Source organism: Acanthaster planci, linkage group LG12, assembly GCF_054643075.1.
Source record: "Acanthaster planci isolate LZ-2023a linkage group LG12, COTS_SCS, whole genome shotgun sequence".
Taxonomy (NCBI): Eukaryota; Metazoa; Echinodermata; class Asteroidea; order Valvatida; family Acanthasteridae; genus Acanthaster; species Acanthaster planci.
Window position 1 is genome coordinate 1429140 of NC_141788.1, and position 23342 is coordinate 1452481.

The 23342-nt window shown below is 41.3% G+C and overlaps 1 protein-coding gene across 5 annotated transcripts in view; it reads left to right on the plus strand.

The window, feature by feature from the left end:
* LOC110982763 (angiopoietin-1 receptor-like) overlaps nucleotides 1-23342 on the plus strand; it is a 32586-nt gene that overhangs the window by 5789 nt on the left and 3455 nt on the right. The window contains exons 4-19 of one of the 5 annotated variants that reach the window (XM_087144376.1): nucleotides 30-164; nucleotides 519-671; nucleotides 1653-1790; nucleotides 2278-2412; nucleotides 3689-3838; nucleotides 4457-4783; nucleotides 4941-5104; nucleotides 5620-5893; nucleotides 6813-6923; nucleotides 7341-7507; nucleotides 8051-8167; nucleotides 8418-8488; nucleotides 8700-8740; nucleotides 9107-9203; nucleotides 9661-9766; nucleotides 10180-12447. In XM_087144376.1, the coding sequence (XP_087000502.1) occupies nucleotides 30-164; nucleotides 519-671; nucleotides 1653-1790; nucleotides 2278-2412; nucleotides 3689-3838; nucleotides 4457-4783; nucleotides 4941-5104; nucleotides 5620-5893; nucleotides 6813-6923; nucleotides 7341-7507; nucleotides 8051-8167; nucleotides 8418-8488; nucleotides 8700-8740; nucleotides 9107-9203; nucleotides 9661-9766; nucleotides 10180-10254 (2261 nt within the window). In that variant the 3' untranslated portion in view covers nucleotides 10255-12447. Of the gene's footprint in view, nucleotides 1-29; nucleotides 165-518; nucleotides 672-1652; nucleotides 1791-2277; nucleotides 2413-3688; nucleotides 3839-4456; nucleotides 4784-4940; nucleotides 5105-5619; nucleotides 5894-6812; nucleotides 6924-7340; nucleotides 7508-8050; nucleotides 8168-8417; nucleotides 8489-8699; nucleotides 8741-9106; nucleotides 9204-9660; nucleotides 9767-10179; nucleotides 12448-12934; nucleotides 13026-13592; nucleotides 13770-15739; nucleotides 16061-16318; nucleotides 16601-16912; nucleotides 17048-17521; nucleotides 17675-18595; nucleotides 18734-19056; nucleotides 19192-19670; nucleotides 19821-20316; nucleotides 20644-20800; nucleotides 20965-22256; nucleotides 22504-23015; nucleotides 23127-23342 lie in introns of those variants that run through there. The other 4 variants (XM_087144377.1, XM_022241566.2, XM_087144379.1 and 1 more) reach the window with 4 other exon arrangements.

The window sequence follows — 23342 nt, forward strand, 5'->3', positions numbered from 1 at the left end:
CTTCAGTGATGTTTTCTACCACATAACAGGCTGTGTTGCCGGCAAGTGGGGTCCTCCGACATGTACTGACTTGTGTGATATGTGCTACAATGGAGGAGTGTGTGATGATAAGACAGGAAAGTGCATCTGTCCACCAGGATTTAAGGGACCAAACTGTGTCACAGGTAAGACTGTATATCGGCCTCTTGTGTCTGTCCGTCAAAACGATTTTGACAGGAATATGTTCGATCCAACCGATCGGACACAAATGTTACCAATTATTGTTTGTTTGGAGTCATATTCGGTTATTTTAACGTCCTCTGCGTACTGTTGTGGGTCTGTGATGTGCTAAAGTAGGGCACTAGGTCCATGTGCATGACAGTGATAGTGTGAAGCTCCTATACCAAGTGTGTTCAGGCCTGCACTTCGGCTTTGGGATTAGATCGAGTCAAGTTGATATATAAAAATATCCACAGTTGAGTCATTGGTCTGAAATGTGTCACCTTACATTTCCTCTGATGAAAATTCAATTCCAACAGCCTGTCCAGCGTATTCATTTGGCTGGAATTGTGAGTTCAGATGCGGGGGGAGGAATCTCTTCGGCAGCTCTTGTAACTACGTTCAGTTCAGTTTACCAGATCCGTATGGTATCAGCTGCATCAGCGGTCGCGATGGCAGTGGGTGTTCATCTGGTATGTGTAAAGTAATTCAGTTTAAATTAAAATGACATGAAGCTTACATGATTGGGCAAGGGCAATGCACGTCTTCCTTGTTGAACTAAAAAGGCAAAATGAGTCATTGGGCGTCCGATCAGTTTGCCATGATTAATATTATTTTTATTATTATTATTATTTTATTTATTTGCCATCATAAAAACAAATAGAGAATAACACATAATGACAGGAACTGAAAAGTGAACGTAATCACTGTTGCTCACAGGCATTCAGTCCCACATAAAAAAATTGTTAAAATAAAATAATTAATAAAAAGACATTGAAAGGTTACAAACCAAAATCACTAAAATAAGAAATTATTTAAGAGATAAAATTGCACATTAAAATGACCGTGCTCGCATTACTTTACATCATCAAAAAAGATCAGTGACTGCTGAAAGACAAGTAAATTTGTATCCTGTGTGGTCTGCTCAATCAAACGTTGAACCTCCAAAAGCTACTTACAGTAAACACACTTGACTTTTCAATTTTTTGACAAATGTTCCCATAGAGCAAACAACCAGATCCGAACAAAAAGTAACTGACAGTTTTTCCTAGAGTCGAGGAAAGGCGTGTGTTAGGTTATGATTCTAGAAGATGCTATTGGTTTCAATGTGACGTTTTTGATTTGAACTGAGCAATTTTAACTAAGATGAAACATTGTGTGGGGAGTAAACCAGAAAAAATGCACGATAATTAATTGGTAAGCTTATACAGCGAACCTGGTACCGCTGTGCATGACGGTACGAATGAAACACTAGCTGCTACTTTTGCCAATTTGAAAAAAAAAACACAGTGTTGCAAAATAGTCTGTTGGACCTTTTCGTAATTGAAAAGCTTACATTTCACGTGAAGTTCACTTAGCGTATTTTTCTCAATTATATTTCCCTGCATTATACGAGTAGTAAAAACCCAGGAACGTCCAAAATGTTCATTATTTGCCGATGCTTTTTCTGAAAGGTTGTCCTACTGGAAGATTTGGTGCCGATTGTCTTCAAGAATGTCACTGTATGTTCGCTGATAACGGATGTAACTCAACGACGGGAGTATGCAACTTTGGTGGCTGCACAGACGGTTGGCTGGGAACTAACTGCCAAAGTGAGTAAAAGAGAAAACACACAATGTAATACATGTAATATTATGTAAAGAAAGACTTCGAAGAAGAACAGAGAAGGGAGAATAATAAGTGGAATCCTTGTATACGTATCTTCATATGCAGCAAACTATGGGACAGAGAGAACCCCCCCCCCCTTTGTGTTGGTCATTGTTATACTGTTATCTCAGGAATTCTTTTCAGACATCTAGGGGATGTGTTAAGTGACAATACGCTGGAGTGTGTGAAGGGATGGGACTTGTTGGGGGGTACCCCTCTGTTCCATTTCGTGCTTGGTAGACGTATTTTAAACGGTTTTGAATACAGCCACATCAACGCCCATATAATCAACAGGATTTCACATTTTAAGCACAGTTCCTTGAAAAGGGTATTCTCATGTAGTTAATGGCTGCAGTGGGTGAAGCTCAAGTTAATCATAGGGTCTAACACTTACCAAGTCGCAATAAATGAGTGGCTGTACTTTTCCTGCAGTACCAGACGTCTGCCCTGTTGGTTATTATGGACTCAACTGCGCCAGCATGTGCCATTGCAACGGCAAGGCAGCCTGTGACAAGCACACTGGGTACTGCAGTGGAAGATGTGCCCCAGGATCCACCTGCGTGTCATGTAAGACAAAATGTCACTTGATCTTTCAATTCACTCATTCATTCGCATCAAGATACGATGGATATTTGCTAGGTCTGTCTTTGTTACATAAGACGTCTTAGTTTGCACCTTAATACCTCTCATTATTTGCCATTTTGGCAAGCAGTCTACGTAGCAACGTCACAACAAATATCACCGAAATTTGTTGAGCTTCCAGAGAAGGATGTAATCCTCTTTTGTATTTACTAGCCCTTGGTATTGTTATCTAACATCATGCCCTAACATCTTGTAATAATTGTACGAAGGTTTGCACGGTAAAAATTGATTCAATAAGCATTCAAATGTACCTTCGACAGTTTGTTTCCCTTTTTAAGAACGCAACTTGGCCATGTATCATTTGATAAAACCCACTGCAATTTAGTAATGCCCCCTGCGTAAAAACCCGCTTGGGGGAAATTAGTTCAGGAGAATGAATGATAATCGCGTCGATTCTCCTGAGCCAGTCTCAAGGTGCCTTTCCATATGAAGGGATTTTGGTGCGTTCCGTACACGATGCGTTCATGCGTTTTATGTTCACAGACACAAAATCAATTCCGTTGGCATAATCGCACACGTGTGGTTTGCGTTTGATATGCATATGGATAGGTGCCTTCATGCACGTTTAAGACCGGTCAAGCACGTATTTATTCCCTTACATTTATTTCCATAATTCCATAAGCTTACAACAATGTAACCAAGTATTTTCATAAATGAAATAATTGTTATGGATGGCTTCTGCAGATCGAACCCAAGGGGGAAGGGTGAGAACGGCCCGCGGTAACATCATAGACATTTCCACTTTTTTGAGTCGTTTTTGAGTTGTTTTGAAGTAGGAGCAGTTGTTTGGACTCGACGTTTCGAATAATATATGCATTGTTCGTCAAAGGGGCTTAAGAAGTGGATGATGGGCTTCAACACTTGCAGGGTGAGCTCATTTGGACGGTTAGAGGAAGGTGCGAGATTTTCGAACAAAATTGGCTATTGAAGCACTCAGTGGAGGGGAGCGATCACCTATTAAATACGGCCGTTTCACAATAGTGAGCCACCAAGAGTTGCGCGTTTGGAAAGGGTCGACAAATTTCGCGCGTTCTGATTGGCCAATGAGTTGCAAACTCTTGGTGGCGCACTATTGTGACTCGCTTGTATTGCATCAATGATTGTAAACGAGCGGTAGTATAAATTTAAAAGGATTGGAGGTGTGATTTTCACGTAAGACGGCAACTTTTATCGTTATACCATTTGTTCTGTTTGTGTACAGGGCAGTGTGATTCTGGTTACTTTGGTGAAGACTGCAGTAAGGCGTGTTACTGTAAGGATGACACGCCGTGTGACGCTATCACAGGGTCCTGCCGAAGCGGCTTGTGCCTCGAACAGTATCAGTCAGATGGAACCGGAATATGCCAGTTTCGTAGGTGTCACATACACTGATGTTCCCTACGGGCGATTTCATATTCAGTGCGCTAGATAAAAATGAAAGGCTTACATTATTCTACACTAAAGGTGGGCGTGGCATTATAGGCCACCTCCTCCAAAAGAGTCTATTAATTTGTTTTGGGCAACACCGACAGAGGGTGGAATTCTTTGTTTGTTTGTTTGTTTGTTATTGTCCTTTCAAAAAGCGTGAAAGAAGCCACAAAACTGTCACCTCCTCAACAAAACGACCATAAAAGGTTACAGGAAATATTTGTCCATATTGTTCGTCCCATCTCTATAAATCAAGCTTGGCCTGCCCCTGCGAAATTTTGGCTCTGGATCCCTCCTTGATTTCGTAGATCACAATAGCTCCAATCCTGACAAAAAAAGTCTTAAATTGCTTAGCGTTAGAAAAAGTCCAATGTTGCCCCACAGAGCACCAGAGCTCAAATTGTCGTCGCCTATAATGGCTTTATGCTTGGCGATCGATTTGGTTTATAGCTCTTAGCACAGTACCTCCCTCCAGTTTTCAAAAGTAACGAAGACTTTGAGTACATTTCCCGTCTGCTGAGGTTTGTTAGTCAGAGTGTTTTTGTTTACGCCTTTCATTCAGTTTTACCAGTGCTGAGCCAGCCCCCCAAGGTAGAAGTTGACACCACATCGGCCACTGTCAGTTGGGAGGCATGGGGCTCTCACCCAATGGATGCTGGAGATGGACCAGTTATTGAGTACACGATCTACCGCTCCGACCCCTCCACTGGTTCCTGGGTTCGTGTCAGCACGGTGCAAGCGAAGTACCAGCCACCAGAGGGCTTCAGTTTTCTGATTGATCCATTACAACAGTTGACGGTGTATAACTTCAGTGTGGCTGCGGTGCGTGAGGGAGACGGAGGGGAAGGACCCAGGAGCCCTGAAACGACAATCAGGACAGAACCTCAAGGTGAGATCCATGCGTGCATTTTCTGATGCTTTTGGGTTCCCCAAACAAAACATTGAGAGTTGTAAGCCCAGAGGCCCAATAGTGTATTTATCGTACTTTTAACCAATGAAACTGTTTCCATCCCTTCCCTCAACTGATGGATCAAACGAACCCACAGCAATGACGATAGGAACCAACATCGGCTTGATCGTTGCCGTCTGCGCACTCATTGCGGTTATTGTGATCGTGGTAGTCGTGGATTATCTGCGATTTCGACGCTTCAGCAAGCGACTGAGGCCCAAGAGTCATTCTATAGCGAGTGCTGTTAACATGAACAGTCTGGTAATTCGTTTTCTTAATTTTGCATTCTCAGTTAGGTCTCTTATCACCATGAGCAGTAATGAGCATTAACCTGATAACAGACGTAGCCGTAGCTCTGATATCGCGTCGTGTAGTTCCCGACCTCAAACGTCCCAGCTACGGCAACTTTTACACGTATGTCTGTAACTGAAGCCATGCATAGCTAGTCACCAGTTTCAAATAATGTCTAGATGTGCATGTTGCTGTCAGCCCAGCCAAGACCGTGAAGACGCAGTCGTCTGTTTCGACCCATGCACAAGGTTGTTGTGACGGTATGTCGTGTTTGTGCAAAGACGTTCATGTATTTTATTCATTTAAATGCAAGGCATGCATTTCCTTAAGGTTTTGCCATAGAGAGTTCAGTTAAAGTTTCCCATACCTTAACCATACAGCTAAGGAGCGTATTTTCAGTTATTTGCTTAGTAGGGTCTACTATTAAAAAACCAAGTGGGAAAATGCTACGAACTTAGGATTAGAAATGTTTTTCCTTAAAATAGGCGGCCTATGACAATCCACTGGCAGATGACATACCTAGGAACTCTGTAACCATGGAGGGCTATGACGACGTTGGCAATGACGCCAACGACGGTGCTGACGCGGCGACCACCTACGAGGAGGTCGACTTGCCCTGGACCAAGTCCTTGACCGTACCCATCGATCAGCTGTCGTTGGGTGTCAAGGTGATCGGTACTGGTCACTTTGGAGAAGTGCGTTTGGCCACTGTGCTCTTGAGTGATGGCCACTTAAAAGCGGCCGTGAAGCAACTCCAAGGTAAGTAGTCGCACTTTCACTTTAATGGAATAATTTTATGGTACACTGAGTTATTTAAATTCACGTGAAAATAACGACTTGAATACTCCATACTAAAACTGCTGTTGCTATACCACGTGATTCGGGACAAGCTTGTGCTTAGTTACATAAGAGACGCCTTGCAACAATACACTGTTCTCAATGAATAAGAAGGGCACGGAGGAACCAGTCCATTCCAGGGATGGTGGTCGCTATGCAAAAGCCTGCCCCGAATCACGAGGTATTGCAACAGTGTCTTTAGTCTGGGGAATTCAAATCATTATGTTTATGATGTGCAATCAGATAACTCCATGTACCATATTTTATTCAAATTCAACTCTCAAATGGCTTGTTGTTTTTACACGGATCTCGTTTGCCATCAGTGACCCTAGAGCTGGTTTACGGTATCCATTAGGCGGACTTTGGTTTCAGTGAACCAACGACAGATCATTGATAGCGATCTGGATCTGGGCCAACGCTCATGCGTCTTGGGCATGAAGTGCCATGTGATCGCCCTCCTCAGTTTTCGAGCTATCTTGCTGTCCTCAGATCTCAGAATGTATATTGAGGTCCTTTACATCTTCCTATTCAATCTGATTAGGACGAGGGTAATTAGATTGCTGCAGTTATAATCCATCTACTTGTGCAAACGGAAATTGGAAACTTTCATTGAAGTACAAAATATTTGTTTTTGAAATTAAACCATCCATCTACTAAATTTATGTACGATGCAAACAACCTATTACCTGGGGACAATCTTTTGGCCAGAGAAATTGTGCAGAAACTGAACAGATATTATACACAAATGAAATTTTACAGAGACAAGCAATGAGGGAGATTTTAAACCTGATTTCACAAGTGTCTTCTCTAATCAAGCATTGTTTGGCCCGTTGTTTCTCAGTAAATGCCCCTGCAAGTGAGAATGAGAGGTTTCTTGAGGAATACCGAACTCTGAAAGATATCGGAACCCACCCAAACATCGTCCGCATGCTCGCCGTTGCCTTCCATGAAGGTTGAGTCTGATAACATTTTTAGTTCTTGTTTATATTACACCATAACTACTAAACAAGGATTCTGTCTCATTTGTTTGCCAGTAATCGATCATGCGTCAGTTTTTTTGCGCCATATGTTTAGAGTTGACAGAGAACTGACGGAGAAAACCCTGTCCAGAAAAAACAAGATAAGATGTGAGACAATGAGGGATTTACTGTCATTTACTGTCCTGACACAAAGTTTCGACGTAGGTATGAAAGCCTGGCGATAGTGTCCTCTCAGTAAAATAATTACATAGCACATAACACTCCGTGTTGTCAATTGTATTTATTTATTTCATGGGCATAATCCTACGTACATGTCTCACTTGGGCTGTCACCTGTACGGGAAAAAGATTCAACATTTGCACTTTCATCGAATTATATATATACATCAGATGTCTTGTACGTGGCCCTGGAATACTTGTCAAATGGTGACCTTCGTACCTACCTGAGAGGAGCAAGACCTGACGGGGGAGTGGGACAGTCATCCCTATCAGACGCCAAACTGCTGCAGATTGCTTTTGACGTCGCCAAAGGGATGCAACATATTGCCGCATCTGGGGTACGTTGGCATGATGGTTTAATAGAAGATTTCTTCCTTGGCACAAAGTCCACATCTGAATGCCATTTGCTTGAACTAACATAAAGAGATTAGCCAATGACACCAAAAACACATATACTCACTGGCCTTAGATGAATAAACGACATATTGCAGGAATTTCATTGCTTGTTTTAAATGAAATATTACTATTCACTTAATATGTAACAATTCACCATTTAGGACCATTGTTCCGAAAAGAGAAGACGGTTTATACCTTGGAAACACTGGGCAGAATCAGTCGTTTCGCAAGCAGCATTTGCTATCTTCTTTGAGCGTAATTAAAGTTGCAGATTAGAAGGCCTTGAAGTAATACTTGGAAAAAATGTATGACCATGGATAGAGGTCAGAAGGGTTTTCAATTGCAAAACAAATTTAAAGTTTAGTGAGTTAGATGAGCTCTGAAGCTTTACATAGCGAGGGTGGCAAGTTATATAAAATGTTTGCGGTAGACCCATGCCACTCCAAACATGTTACTCAATTCGTTAAACTACTTGTGTTCCTCAGGTGATCCATCGTAAGGTGGCAGCTGCAAGCATTCTTTTGGATGAGAACATGGTTCCTAAGATATCAGGATTTGGACTAGCAAGATGCGCAGAGGTCATCGTCGAGAAACCAAAGAAGGTAATTGTCGAAATCTCAAGGGAGTGTCCAAAATCACATGGCAGTTTTACAGAGTGGAAACAGAAGATAAAATATAGGCTTCAAATATTCTAACAATGCGTAGCCTACCAGTAGTCGTTTTATAACAAAAATATTATGCAGAAGAAGTGCTATGAAAGTAATACAAGGATGAAGTTGTAATTGTCACAAATGAAGCAAAGCACCTCCAACGAAACATTTCTAAACCTATTTGGCTCCTTCTGTGTAACAGCTGTTTCCACCTCCTCGCTGGATGGCCTTGGAATCACTGAAAACCAACACGTTCACATCCAAAAGCGATGTGTAAGTATACGAAGTACCTATCCGTCGCCATGTTGTTTCGGTTGTCATAAAGTAAATTTGCCACCTTTGAATTCAGTAATGTATGACGTTTTCAAAATTATTTTGTACGTTCCCCTTCATTGTAAAGGAAACATCAAATACCATAATTATAGTTACTTTAGCAAATGGAACTTTTCAAAAGTAAACACAATCTTATTTTTTGCTGATACAGTTGGTCCTTCGGGATTCTTTTGTGGGAAATTTCTTCCGTGGGTAAGTTATCAAATCCGTCTTCACCGTACATTGACAAAATTGGTTTTTGACTTTGATATTTTCACAGACTGTTATTATGACCTCAATTCGTTGATTAACTCTTGTAAAATGTGACCAAATGAACGAAGAATATAATCCCAAGAATACACTGTAGGCAAGTATAAAATGAGAAACATTCGTTCCCAAATTCCTAAACAAATCAATAAAAAATCCATTTACAGAAAGGTATAACGACATTTATTTCCTGACAAACATAAAAACTTGGTAGAAATTGAGAAACAAGGTGTTTTTGAAGTACGAAAAAGAAATGTTCTGTCAGTGAAACAACATACGCCCATTTATCAGTGAATTTTATTTGATGTACAGGCGCAACACCGTACGCTGGGATCAAATCAACGAGCCTGGGGACGAGGTTTGAGAATGGATACCGCCTGCCCAAGCCAGATAGTTGCAATGATGAAATGTAAGTACATATGGGAGGATCTTTTTCAATCATAAAGCACATTGCTAAGCACTTCGTATGCCAAAAGAATTTATGACGCAATACTTCTAACCATGTATACCCCCAACAGGTTTTTGTTAATTCATTGCATGGATTCATAAATCATAACTCAATTTTATGCGTAGTATCACCGTAATTTGAAGAAGGGTTCAGGACAAAATATGTGACAACAAAGGGAAGTATTTTCTATTTTGTATTAAAATTTTGTGTTTGTGGTTTCCTTTTACTCGTTAATTGCAAAGCTACAAAATGAATTCAAACCAGCTCAAGTACAGAAACGTGAATTTATCCTGTATCTACCAGTGCTGAGTGGTAATCTCTCCTGGGATATATGTATTTGAGGGCAAAGAAAAACAATTTTTAGTTGTCAACAGGTGGATGATAATCAATTCTGAACTTTGCTCTTAATTATATATAGCTATGGTCTGATGCAGCAATGCTGGCAAGAGAATCCAAAAGATCGTCCTCCGTTCAAGAAAGTGGCGTCAATCCTCGAGGGGATGACTAAGGGCCACAAACAGCAGGTGGGTAAAATAAGATATTGTGCTGCTGTCTGTTCATAGCGCTGTGCCTCTGGTTATCGCTCCGTAACACTGGTTATAAATGTAGTTTGTACTGAAATACATTGAAAAACACTCTACCACAGCTGCAGCTTACCAAACGTCAAAAGTGGTGTGACGACTGATGGAAATCTTGACCGTTTGAACTAAACGTGTTAATTGTTCGAATTCAGAGTGCTGCTTGTCCAGTTCAAGGCTGAAAATACAAACAGGATAACAGTTCTAATCGACGCCAATGTCTGGCTGTTATATTTAGCGGCTATTAAGTGTTTCGGTAAATACCCCTAAAGTGTAAAGATGATAGACAATGTCCGGTTGATTTATCATGGAATTTGTTTCTCTCTGTACCGCTGAACCGGTAACATTTGTTCTTGTAGAGATACATACAGATGTCGCCAAGGTCAGAGACGCCTCATTACTTGAACATACGGCCGGACCAGGACGATAAGTAGAATGGAATTGGAAAGAGGAATGGCTGAAGAGGAAATCGAAATCACCAGCCAATGTCACAGATAGAGGATTAAATAATGCACACCATCATACCCCCTAACTGACTGTAGAACTTTTAGTCATATTGAATGAGTAACTTTTGTAATAAGTTATTCACCTGCATCATATACCGATTATGACATTTAATTGCTGCTGAAATGTTGGTAATAGTTACGTAATAAGTGGTGTTTTCGTATCAAATTTGACGAAACTTAGATTTGATTTTCAAGGATAGAAATGCGCTGATTATTTTATATTGCATCTATCTATACGATTAAATTCTGGTAATTTTGTTTGTTTAAATGTCTAGGTACAGTAACTTTAAAGTAAATTTGGGTTTGGGAGGAGCTTTTGTTTGGATTTTGCAACTGCTCTTTTTTATTTGTACTGTGGGGAACCGTAAATGGGTAAGGGCGCCCTCATCCTTCCAATACGCGTCACGGAGGGAATTAACATAAAGTGGATACTTTTTTATAGGCTTCCCGGGCACGCGGTGTGAAGGTGATCTCTTTGCTTTTGGTCTCGAATGTAGAACTGTACTCTCTGCATTTTGCTTCTATTAATTTGCAGGGAGCATGGCTTCGGCCATGCTCTTAAGTGTGGAAGAGAGTCAATGCAAGGAACCCCTAGTAAGTACTTATCATTGTATAAATACATCACACGATCTTCTGTCGGAGAAATAGTACGATTTACGGGGCCCAATGTGGTAACTGCTTTCTGTTCTACAACGTGCCACAGTGTATTGGTTAGCTAGCAGTGTTAGCCTTTGACCATTCATTATATTATCATTTACGGTGCCGTCTAGCCATTACACTACTCCAACTGTTTTCATATTTAATAAATTGTAGTTCTGGAGTTAGACATCATTTATTGTTCACGCGTTCTCCAAGTGCTCATCCGCTTTAATTAGGGGACCGTTCCTCCTTCCTCCCACCGTCCAACTGACGTGGGGCTGGTCCGCTACAGTACAAAGAAATATTTCTTTTTTTTTCTCGCCTCACACATTAAAACCTTTTAAATGCCAATATGTGTAGCTTTTTGTATAGCTTCAATGCATTACAATATTAGCTTTACTTAAGCGTTAACGTTTGACCTTTACTATTTGATCAACATTATGTCAGTGTTGTAGTCGAGTCACCAATGTCGAGTCCGAGTCTCGAGTCCTAGTCCCAGTCTCGAGTCACAAACCTCGAGTCCGAGTTCGAGTCACAAGTCACAAACCTCTAGTCTGAGTCCGAGTCACAAGTCATGAATCAACACCACAACCACTTCGCCTAGACCCAAGCAACTTCACACACCCAGAGCCACGCATTTTTATTTACACGCAAGCCTGGCCACTTCGCCAAAAGTGATCATATTTGCGGCTGGTTCTAGAGACTATAAGGCCATTATGTACGTCCGTACTCGCGTGTAAATGTGCAATGCGACGATACAACACTTCATAATGTTCTAGTTGTAAAAATAGGCCGTTGATCTAAGACAATTTTTTGTGTATTTTTTTTATGAAAGAATCAATTACAGTAGTTTAATTAATACTTCAAAATACCCAGTGAAATAAGTATTACGGCCTACTATATAGTCGCGCTTTTAAACACTGTATTGGCCCTTGGTACTGTCTGTAGAACTCGAGAAACTTGGGTCTGGATCATGCTTTTAGTTTGACAGTTTCATAGTTCACCTATGAAATGAAAAAGATTAAATCTTGATGTATATTGAGTTCACTTGACGTGTTATTACAATGAAGTTACACTGCAGTGTCTCTGAAAAGTGGTTATAGCACAGGGACACAGTGTGATATCAGTGGCATAGTTCATAATACCAAGTGTCTGTTTTTAAAACCGAAAGTAGGTAATATTATTTAGTTGGCTACATTTATATATGTATAACAACATTGTAATCAGCTTTTGTACCGGTATATTGCATTAAGCAGTGCTGCGCAGTTGAGTCAATGGTAAGTCCCCTACAAGACCAGTCGTAAGTAGCAGAGTGAACGATTACAGAGGAAAACGTTGAGTTCATTTGCTGTAAAGCTCAAGACTTGGCTTATTAAAAACTTGTTGACTGGCGATAACGTGGGCACTGATTTGCAGACTAGCATTCGCACATTGAAGAAAACATTTTCAAAAATAAAAAGAAGTGAAATGAATCACACTAAAGTCTCCCACATGCAGTTTTAAATCAATGCAGATTCCAAATATCTCGCGGTTCAGCACTGCTCGACCTTACGCAATCTGTTGTTCTATCAAACACGCTTTCGAATTCATTCACATGCCATGATGTTGAAAGGCGGAAATAACTGGTAGGAGCTCGATGTTCCGATTATCTAGCACGCGATCTACCCATGACGGACGCTGGAAAGTTGCAAATCGAGAATTTTGGAAGGAGAGGTGGTAAGGTAAGGCGGTCGAGCCTTACCTCACCTTACCTTGGGGTGTGTGTTAACATCAACACGATCAAAGATCCTCCTCAGTCACATTACTGAGCATAGCAATGTTGTTATTTTGGGACAAAATGTTCCTCTGACACAGTGAAGAAAAAAATCAAAAGACAGCGGTGACAGGCATCCGACCACCCCTATTCAGCCTTTCGAACGACCCATCAACCCTGTATATTGATGCGACGTTCGTGCAGAGCGGACATTAACACTCCGTGAGCTTACCAAAATCGCTGCGCGCCCAGTTCGGCGCGTTGTCGCCTCAACGTCGAACCACACTCACGCCACCGAAGTCATTAGGTGAGTAGATTTTGGATGTTTTGAGCAGATATTCAAACAATTGTCGAAACTTTAAGGGTGGAAATTTACTGGATCCCGGTATAAAGACACCCCCCCGGTTGAAACGAGGAGACTCGAGTGCAATATCAACACTCCACTAGATCAAGATTTCACTCGAGGTCCCACTTGAAGTGATTCTTTTCCAAACTATTTCGTCTTTCATTCAGTGTGACGCTGACTCTAAATTGTCTAGTCCTAAGCTCGAATTTAGGAAATAAGAGGGCAGGTTTCCTCTCCCGAATATTTTGTGGCAACTGAATAATCAGTTTCGTACAACACAGTACAAAAATGGAAGTCACAGACACAAGTATTTATTTTTGAAAGAGCCTTACCATTATCGGACCAAGCCGGTACTTTGTATCGGGAGCTAACAATAGACCTAGCCGTATAGCCTGAATCTAAGTCGGTTCCGGCTATGCTGGACCGTTTACGTCACTGACTGTTTGCGTGCATGTGATTTTTATCACCCATTTGACACGCCCAACAGAGAGAGCTTAAACAATCTTCCGCCTACTCTCCCTATTCCAGTTTGAGTGTGAATGGTCGTTCCGTATACTGGTTTGCGTCGTCTTCTTAATGAAACTTCTGTACGTTTGAAAAGTTTACTCCAGTAGTTGTTTCAGAAGTAAGAACCCCGACGTCTCTCGATGATGAAGTTTGATCTTCTTGTTGTCATCGTGTTCTCCACGCTATGCCATGGCGCTGGTGAGACCTATTCCTTTCTTAATTAAAAAAATGCCTTTCGTGTGATAGTGCATGCATATCCAAAGTTAGGCAGTACTGATGAGCAATGATTATTTAGCCTTTTCTGTGAACTGCACGGAGTTTGTTGAGCGCTACACTGTCTGCGATAAATGTCGTTGGTTCAGCGTTGTATGGCAGAAAATGATCATTGTATGGGGACATATGAAATGTTAGTAACACCTGCAGTCAAGATAAAGATCTTTCAATGTAGCATTCCTGAACGCGTCTTCGAAATGAACATATTTTGGCTCTTTAATCTGGAAGTGAACGAGTTTTTGTGTTGGCTTTGACTCCTTAGAAAAGCAACTTTTTTAGCAACAGTCGTGTGCAAATTTCACTGGTCTTTGAAGATTGTACAGCATTTGAAAAATTCGATTTATTATGGGGAAGTGAAGTCGGAAAATACATTGCTATTAGCTTGAACGATATTTCCTTATATCCACGTTTTTTGTTGTTGCAACAATGGCTGTAGAGCCAAAACCAAAATTTGTATCATTTTGACATTGTCAAGGAAATAAAAGGTCGCGATGTTTTGACGGCGCGCGTAAAAGGAAAGATTTCTCATGTATCATTCAACAGACGAAAATGGTTATTACCTTAGAAGTGCTGAATTGGCGAGAAATATTAACAGTGATTGTGTAATAATTGCTATACCAGTCATCAGACAGTTTTTGTGAGGGGGACCCCCGCTTCACGCCGCCAGTGCAGGTGTTGGCTGAAATACCAGTGTGTTTCTGGAAGACTTGGATATAGGAAATAGGAGCGCCAAGCCTGCTCAAGCAACGAGGAAATGGAATAATTTAAATTAGGAAGATTTTGACAGCCTGACAAGAAAAACGGGGAAATGATTAGCATGAACATGTATCGATGTTGATTATTCTCAGTCATGCATGATATGAGCAATGCACTATGCAAAGAGGTCCTCTGATAAATCAAGTCAACCCCATCTCTTGTGAACAAGCGGAAACAATGACACACATTATTTGCAGTGATATTAATAAACACAAGAGAAGAATCGGTAGTTTTTATACCCTCCTTTAACTATTTTTGTCTCTGAGCAGAGGAGAGAGGGGGGTTCGACCCCAACCCCCCGGATCTGCGTTTCTGCGCTAAAATTTTGTCATAATGTTGGATATTCTACTGTCTCATTTTTTACTTCCGTGAATCGTTCCTGTCTTAGTTCAGGACAGTAGACTATGGTGAGTTCTGTAAAAAGCCTGAACGCCAATATCTTCAATACGAACGGGTCACAATTTAATCAGAACATCCTTTTATGGACAGTTTTCCTTATTTGAACTATATACAGCGTCAGTACTCTCAAATGTCAAAAAAAGCATTGAAAAATTAACCTGTTCACAAGGGTATACTGTTTTCATTGACCCCCCCACAAAAAAGGACGTCAGTAGATTTTTAATAAGAGCAGAAGAATACTCTGGTTAGCCTACAACATGGACAGATAATTCCCTTTTGGTTGGTTTTCCATTTTACCTCAGACCATTCGTTCAAAATCGAAATTTGCCCCATTATGGCTGTAGTATTTAGTTTTATAGTAGGCCTACGTGTACTATCATTGCCTGATATTCTGAAAGCTGCTTTGGATTTTGAACACTTTGTGAATTATTCTTTTTTTTTTACTGACGGCCAGCTATAGCTTCTTTTGTAGGAGATACACAGCCGCGACGTCAAAAGATCACACCCTATAAAGCAGATGCAAGTAAAATTTACATCATGGACCTGTGAGAAAGTTTGCATAAAATAAATATGGTAACAGAACTGTCAAATTCCATTCAATCAAAACTGAAACTTAAAAAAACTGTGAACAAGTCAGATCACATCAATTTCTCGTTTAATCCGCACGACTCTCGTCATACAACCAAGTAACGGGAAGGTGTTTTAATTCTATAATAATATAGACTGGTCTTAATATACAGAGGAACCTTTACATCTGACCATGGCTACAAGCTACTTCTACCATGCGGGGTCATCTTTCCCAATCCGCATGGCCTGTTTTCGCAGCAGTCCTGACAAAGACGCTGCTCTTAGTTTCGGTCGACCTTTCCCCATCGGCCTACCAGGAGCTGGAATCGAGTTCTCTACTTCCCTTCCTGAAGGCTCCGTCGCTGGAGAAGTCGATAGACAGGCCTTCTGGCAGTTGCCCTTCAGCAATAGGAATGCAACAGGGTTATATTACTGCGAAGGAAGGGAGAGAGACCAGACGACTCGGGTGTATGGCGTTATCTATAACTATCACAGTAAGTTTATAGGGTTCTAGTTAGAGGAGGACTTCAGGACAAATGGTTAAAAAAACACCTAGTGGTTTAGTTGAGTGCTTGGTGCAGCTCTTTTCCCTGTCTTTTTCCTCCAATAGCTTATAATATATTTGCTTTCTCAGTCTGATGCTGGTAAAACTTGATCTTTGTAAAAACAATTAACCATACTTGCATGTTGGAAATAGTGTACAGGAAAAATTCATGTTAAAACCGATACCCTAACCCCCCTTTGCAAAATAGGCTGGTTTTATCCAAGCAACTCAGAAGGCCTTCAGCTGACGAAGACAGTCAACAAAGGCGAAAATGTTACTCTGTCAATATGGGGTAACTACAGGAGCACCAGTTATGCCCGGTGGCGTCGGATCAGTGAGGGTGTCGTAACCAATCTGACTGCCTATGACGGGATGAGTACGGTAACGATACCTACCGAGCAGGCCATTCATGGAGATGTGTACGCTGTCGTCGCGTCTGGTGAACCACCAAGTGGGAACAGCTTCACCCTGATCAGGCTTATCAAGAGGGGTGGGTCTACCATAATTCACAAAACTGTGCAGAGCGAAGGACTTATTTTGAGGTGTTTTAGTGAACAGATTCGAGACAACCACGCTTCCAAATTCATCAAAGGCTGTCACTACTACATGTTCGTTCTGATACAGATATTATCATTGACTAAACTCCCATTTTCATCAAAATTATGAAATTAATGACCCCAGACTTAGGCCTACTGGAGAAAAACCAATCATGCCTTTCATATAATACTTTGTAAATTAATTACGATGACAATACCCCGTCACAAACCAGTCTGTGTCATCAGTGATGTTTTATATACTACAGACTGTGTTGCCGGCAAGTGGGGCCCTCCAGCGTGTAGCGACTTGTGTGACATGTGCTACAATGGAGGAGTATGTGATGACAAGACGGGAAAGTGTATCTGTCCACCAGGATTCAAAGGACCAAACTGTGTTACAGGTACGTTTGTGTAATAGCCTACTGTGTTAGTGGGCCCGTCGCTATAGTCTATTATTCAGTGGTATGATATAAATAGAGGGCGGTATTTGCATGACGACGAGACAAAATAGTATGTCAACAAACTGAACTACAGTATTGACAAGGAAAATGGCTGATGGATAACTTTTGACTTGTAATAAACTCACCGATATCTAACATTGTCAGAGCTTCGGAAATTTCGCATCAAAACTTGCCTGTTTCCACCTAGAACTGCTTGTCTTGTGAATATTTAGTATTTTCTTTTAGGCTATACATTTTAATTCGTTGACAAATAATGTTCCTTAAAGATGCAGACGAAATGTCAGGTAAGGGACTTCATTTATGATCATGGGATATGAACGAGGTCAGAAAAGGTAAAGGAAGGGTCACGAACTCAGCTCATTGGTCTGAAAGGTGTGATCCAATTTTCCCTCTGATCAATTTTAACTTCAACAGCCTGTCCAGCTTATTCATTTGGCTGGGATTGTGAATTCAGATGCGGGGGGAGTAATCTCTTTAGCAGCTCTTGTTACTACGTCCAGTTCAGTTTACCAGATCCGTATGGTATCAGCTGCATCAGCGGTCGCGATGGCCGGACCTGTTCATCTGGTATGTGTGAGACGAATTAACTTAATGAAATCGATGAAGTTAAATCAGAATTAAACTGACTTCTGTTAAAAGAGACTCTATGGCAAGAACAGTGTGTTTTTTTAAGAAAGTTCGAAAATTATGTAGCATTTGCAAATAGAACCCTATAACCAAAAAATTCTGAAATAGAATAGGCCAGCAAATTATGAACAGTCTAACCAGTCGTGTATAAACTTTGCTACTATAGGTTGATGCATAATGGTAACAATCATAATAAGTGCGCAATTGTTCCAAAACAGGATCTTTAGCGAACCGTTGCTAAAAGTAAAACACAATTTTTCTGCCAGTTTTAGTTGATTACCTTCAGGTATACTGGCCCCACGTCGTATGGCATTGCCGGTAAAACATCAGTTTTACAGATTATGGTTCTGTTTGTAATTACTTTTACTCATTTTGATAAAAGTCACATTCCGTTTCTAAAATGGTCTTTTTATACCTTTCTGTATTCGCAAAAGTTTAATTTGCTTCGTGTCAAGCTCACTGTACTGCATCACCTGATCCGACTACCCATCGCTAGTTCTATAAAGTGAGGCCTGTGCAGCAAAATAGCCACGCTCTAACTGTGATGCTAATATATTATCGTATGATGCAATACAGTGGCACACTTAAAAATTGGCCCGTCAGCGTCAGGAAAATTTGCAAGCAGAAGGCTCGAACAAGTCTTACTTATAAGTTTGCCCATTATCATACGATAATATATCAGCATCGCAGTTCTTGCAAGCTATTTTGCTGCACAAGCCTCACTCATAAGTAGCGATGGGTAGTCGGATCGGGTGACTGCTCGTATGTTGTCTCCACTAAGCTGTTTATACCGTTGAGTATATCACATAGTATCCCTAGAAACGTCCAGACTTCACTGTTACAGATGCCTTTTTTTCAAAGGTTGTCCTGCCGGAAAATTTGGTGCTGACTGTCTCCAAGAATGTCACTGTAAATTCACTGATAACGGATGTAACTCGTTTACGGGAAAATGCAACTTTGGTGGCTGCGCAGACGGTTGGTCAGGAACTAACTGCCAAAGTGAGTAAAAAGAACACAAGATGCGATGGGATAAAGAAACGGCTTAAAAGGAGAAAGAGAAAAGAAGCAAGTCAGAGCTATAAGTGAAAGTGCTGCAATTGAATTTTAAAATGGTCTCAAGTGCAGCCATAGCTACCACCAAAGAGGGATTTGACATTATGACTTAAACACAGTGTACTGAAAAAGGATTCAAAATATGCTTAGGATTGCCAAAGTTACACCTCTGACGTCACGGGGGTTTATGAAGGGCGGCATTAACTCAAGCTCATGTAATATATTACTCTTTCTATTCGGCAGTAAATGAGTGAATGTATCTTTTACAGTCCCGAATGTATGCCCCCTTGGTTATTACGGACTCAACTGCGTCACCTTGTGCCATTGCAACGGCAAGGCAGCCTGTGACAAGCACACTGGGTACTGCAGTGGAGGATGTGCCCCAGGATACACCTGCGTGTCACGTAAGACATGTCACCCAACTTCTCGGTTCAATAATGTTATTCTCCCATTTATAATTGTCTTTATTACTGGTATTTCACACTATGCCATACGTCTCTTAACGCTTCAGACTTGCGTGTAGGTTTGCATGGTGAACATAAACAAGTTTTCCTTTATGAGTCACGACTTTTTGGACTCGACGTTCCAAACAGTGGGATGTGTTCGTCGAAAGGAAAATGCCCGTGAAAGGCTGAAGCAGTTGATGTTAGGATGCAGAGCTAGATTGACTAGATCTTTTGGACCGTGAAGTTAGGAGATTCTCCTGTTTGCCATTGTTACACTCTGTGGCAGGATTTCCGTGTGGGCAACTACAATAAACTAGGGTTGGACGAATGACATCGCTGATATATGTTTAGCGGTTTCGTTTTTGATTTGCAGAAACATGGAATCACGGTCATCAGGACTGATTTTCAGGACGTATGTTTGTCATGTTTGTGTACAGGGCAGTGCGAGTCTGGTTACTTCGGTGAGGACTGTAATCAGGCATGTCTCTGTAGGGATGACACGCCGTGTGATGCTATCACAGGGTCCTGCCAAAGCGGCTTGTGCCTCGAACAGTATCAGTCAGATGGAACCGGAATATGCCAGTTTCGTATGTGCCACATCTTAATTTTAGATTCTGATCATGAGCATTTTAATCTCAAATTTTATTTTGATCACGAGTCTTACTGGTACTCATCCAGGTCAGCTTAGCTCTATTAATGCCATCAGTTACAGTGCATTCGTGAGTGTCGATTAGTTGAGCACGGAGGGACGTGTCCTTCGCTTTGTAAAGTGGGGAAGATCACATCGTCGGTCCCCCAGAACTTTGTTGCCGAATAAAACTTGTAGGCTTACATTTGATTCCACTGCTCACAACACAGTTAATGTCTGTAAACGTAAAAATGTCAAAAATATCTGAGATTGCTCAACCTACTAGAGCAGTCAGAAATTGCCTCAGATTCTACCACAGAACACCTGTGTCCAAATATATTTTCCCACGCCGGCCGTAAAGGTCTAGACAGATTTGCTGTCGTGTTACTTTTGCTCAATGAGTTTGCTAACGTTTGTAGTCAGATTGTTTTTATACATTAACGCCTTTCATTCAGGTTTACCAGTGCTGAGCCAACCCCCCAAAGTAAAGGCTGATATTAAATCGGTCACTGTCAGCTGGGAGGCATGGGGCTCTCACCCCATGGATGATGGAGACGGACCAGTTATTGAGTACACGATCTACTACTCCAACCACTCCACTGGTTCCTGGGTGCGTGTCATCACGGTGCAAGCGAAGTACCAGCCACCAGAGGGCTTCAGTTTTCTGATTGATCCATTACAACAGTTGACGGTGTATAACTTCAGTGTGGCTGCAGTGCGTGAGGGAGACGGAGGGGAAGGACCCAGAAGCCCTGAAACGACAATCAGGACAGAACCTCAAGGTGAGATCCATGCGTGCATTTTCTGATGCTTTTGGGTTCCCCAAACAAAACATTGAGAGTTGTAAGCCCAGAGGCCCAATAGTGTATTTATCGTACTTTTAACCAATGAAACCTTTTCTATCCCTTCCATCAACTCATGGATCAAACGAACCCATAGCAATGACTACAGGATCCAACGTTGGCCTAACTATCGCCGTCTGCTTACTCATTGCGGTTATTGCGATCGTGGTGGTCGTGGATTATCTGCGATTTCGAAGGCTCAGTAGGAAATCGAGGTTCACGCGTCGGTCTACAGCGAGTGCAGTAAACATGGACAGCCTGGTGAATCTCTATTGGATTCTTTTGTTTAAAGATAGGTTTAAAAGCTCTAGAATGTCGTTTTGGACATTACCCTTCGCCAGTAGCCTTTAGAAAGGGCTGTATATATCTCTTACATAAAACCTTGTACACACATGCGCTGCAAGCCATAGTCGAGACTTATAGGCTCGGCTTTGCCTATTAAGACTAATTTAGGGCTTTGTAAGCCTGATGGTGTCATGTGCATGGTCTTCCACGCTAGCTGATCACGGTTTCAAGTGCATTTGCAGCAAAAACCCTAACAATGCGATTTCTAGATTTGGTAAAAATTTATTTCTTCGTGCCTTAGTATATAGTACGATAAATGAAGTTTTCAATCGGCTTTAATTTTAGAAACGAAAAAATAAGAATGCATAACGATAACTGCAATTGCGAGTTGCGGCCAACAGGTGGCGGTATGAAGTTAGTAATTTATTCCTTGTTTGATGGTCGACATTCAATGTTGAACAAGTAACTAATTGATATTCAATGTTGAATTAGTAACAGTTTCAAATTCAGGAAATTAAGGGACAGAAAACAACCTGCGCCACCTATATTTAGGGCTTGTTTGACCCAGAAAAACCCCATGCCCCGGGTTGCAAGGAATCATCGCTGATTAAGAAGAACAATGACGTCAGATTCAATGTAATCTCCAGGCGGGTTCGGGTATTTTAATTAGATTTGAGAAAAGTTTGGTGTGATGCTTTCATTTTCTCACTCCGGTTTGAGAGCAAAGAACTCCACCGACAAGACTTCAATCTATGCCGTTTTGATCTTGGAAAACTGCCGTGAAAATGGTGGCAGTGGAGTCGCTAAAGTGTACAGAAACACTTTGAAAATAAGTTTAAGGGAATGGATTCGATGTCTATTTTTTTTCGATTGACTGAAATAGTTTTGATGAAAACAGCAGGTATAACTGACTGACTTTTCTCAAATAATCATGTCGGTGTAAAATGAGTCAACTACATCTGAGGACTTGTTTGCCACTCCGAGTTGGCTCTGTTGGGGAGAGTTGTGTGTGTATATATCATGGTGAAATTGCATGCTCTATGTGAATAAGCTTGGTGTGAACGGATGTGCATGGTGGCGTAGCTTGTTTTTCTGTTCCTTTTGCACTCCATCGTTTCTTGGCGTGTGCTGATCGCTCGCCGAATGTTAAACTGGTATTTATTCAACATTGAATAGTACACAGTTATTTGCCCCACTGAATTCCGAACATCAAACGAGGAATAAGTAACGAACTTCACATCGGTGAAAAAGTTTCCTTGTTTTCTCAGCAGGCAGCTATCGGGAGAGACTCCGTAAACATGGAGGGCTATGAAGACGTTTGGAATGACGCCCCTGCCAACTCTGCAACCAATTACGAGGATGTGAAACTCCTCTGGACCAAGTCCTTGACTGTACCCATTGATCAGCTGTCGTTGGGTACCCAAGTGATCGGCACTGGTCACTTTGGAGAGGTGCGTTTGGCTACTGTACTCCTGAGTGATGGTCACTTCAAAGTGGCCGTAAAGCAAGTCCGACGTAAGTAGACCTGCTCATTTTATAACTGCTCAACTGGATCATTTTTATGTTGATGTAACCCCCCAACTGTGAGAGTAGTTCTTTTAATCATACGTTATAATGCACCGACTGAAAGCCCCAGATTAAAAATTTGGTGACTTCTGCATTTTGTGTAGAGAGCAAAATGTAATTTACAGATTTTGTTACCCTGATCGACGAACTAACGCAAAAGTCAATACAACTAGGGCTTTTCTCAAAACTTTAGCAGTTAGCTCAAGTTCCCAGCTAAATGGGTCTAGTGGCATAAGAATGCTTATACTAATAACCTATCTACGAAATTTACCTTTTAAGTTACTTGGTATTGCCTAAACAAATGTTGGCACCAACGAAGTAATGCAATAGAAAGTGCTTTATAGACGGTATCAGGCATGCCAGTAAATGGCGTTACATTGTAGCAACAATACCAATTCAAGGCTTACTGAAATAACGTTTGTGAAGACACTAACCGCACACTCATTTTTTCTGCTTTCAAGTAAATCCACCGACTAATGAGAAAGAGAGATTCATCCGGGGACACCAAACTCTGACAGATATCGGGTCACACCCAAACATTGTCAGCATACTCGCTGTGGCTTTCCAAGAAGGTCATGTCTCTTTGATATCACATTGTCTGTATTTGTGAAGAAATTATTTGTAGAAGAAAACAATATTAAGTTTATCTCGTTCCATAAATAGCACTACTACGTAGTCTAGCAACGTACCGGTTCCGTCAAAGAAGGACAGAACTTAAAGAGTGGTACTTGTTGTGAATGCCGCTACAAGACGTGACTGGACGAGACGAGACCATCAAATGTGTGTCT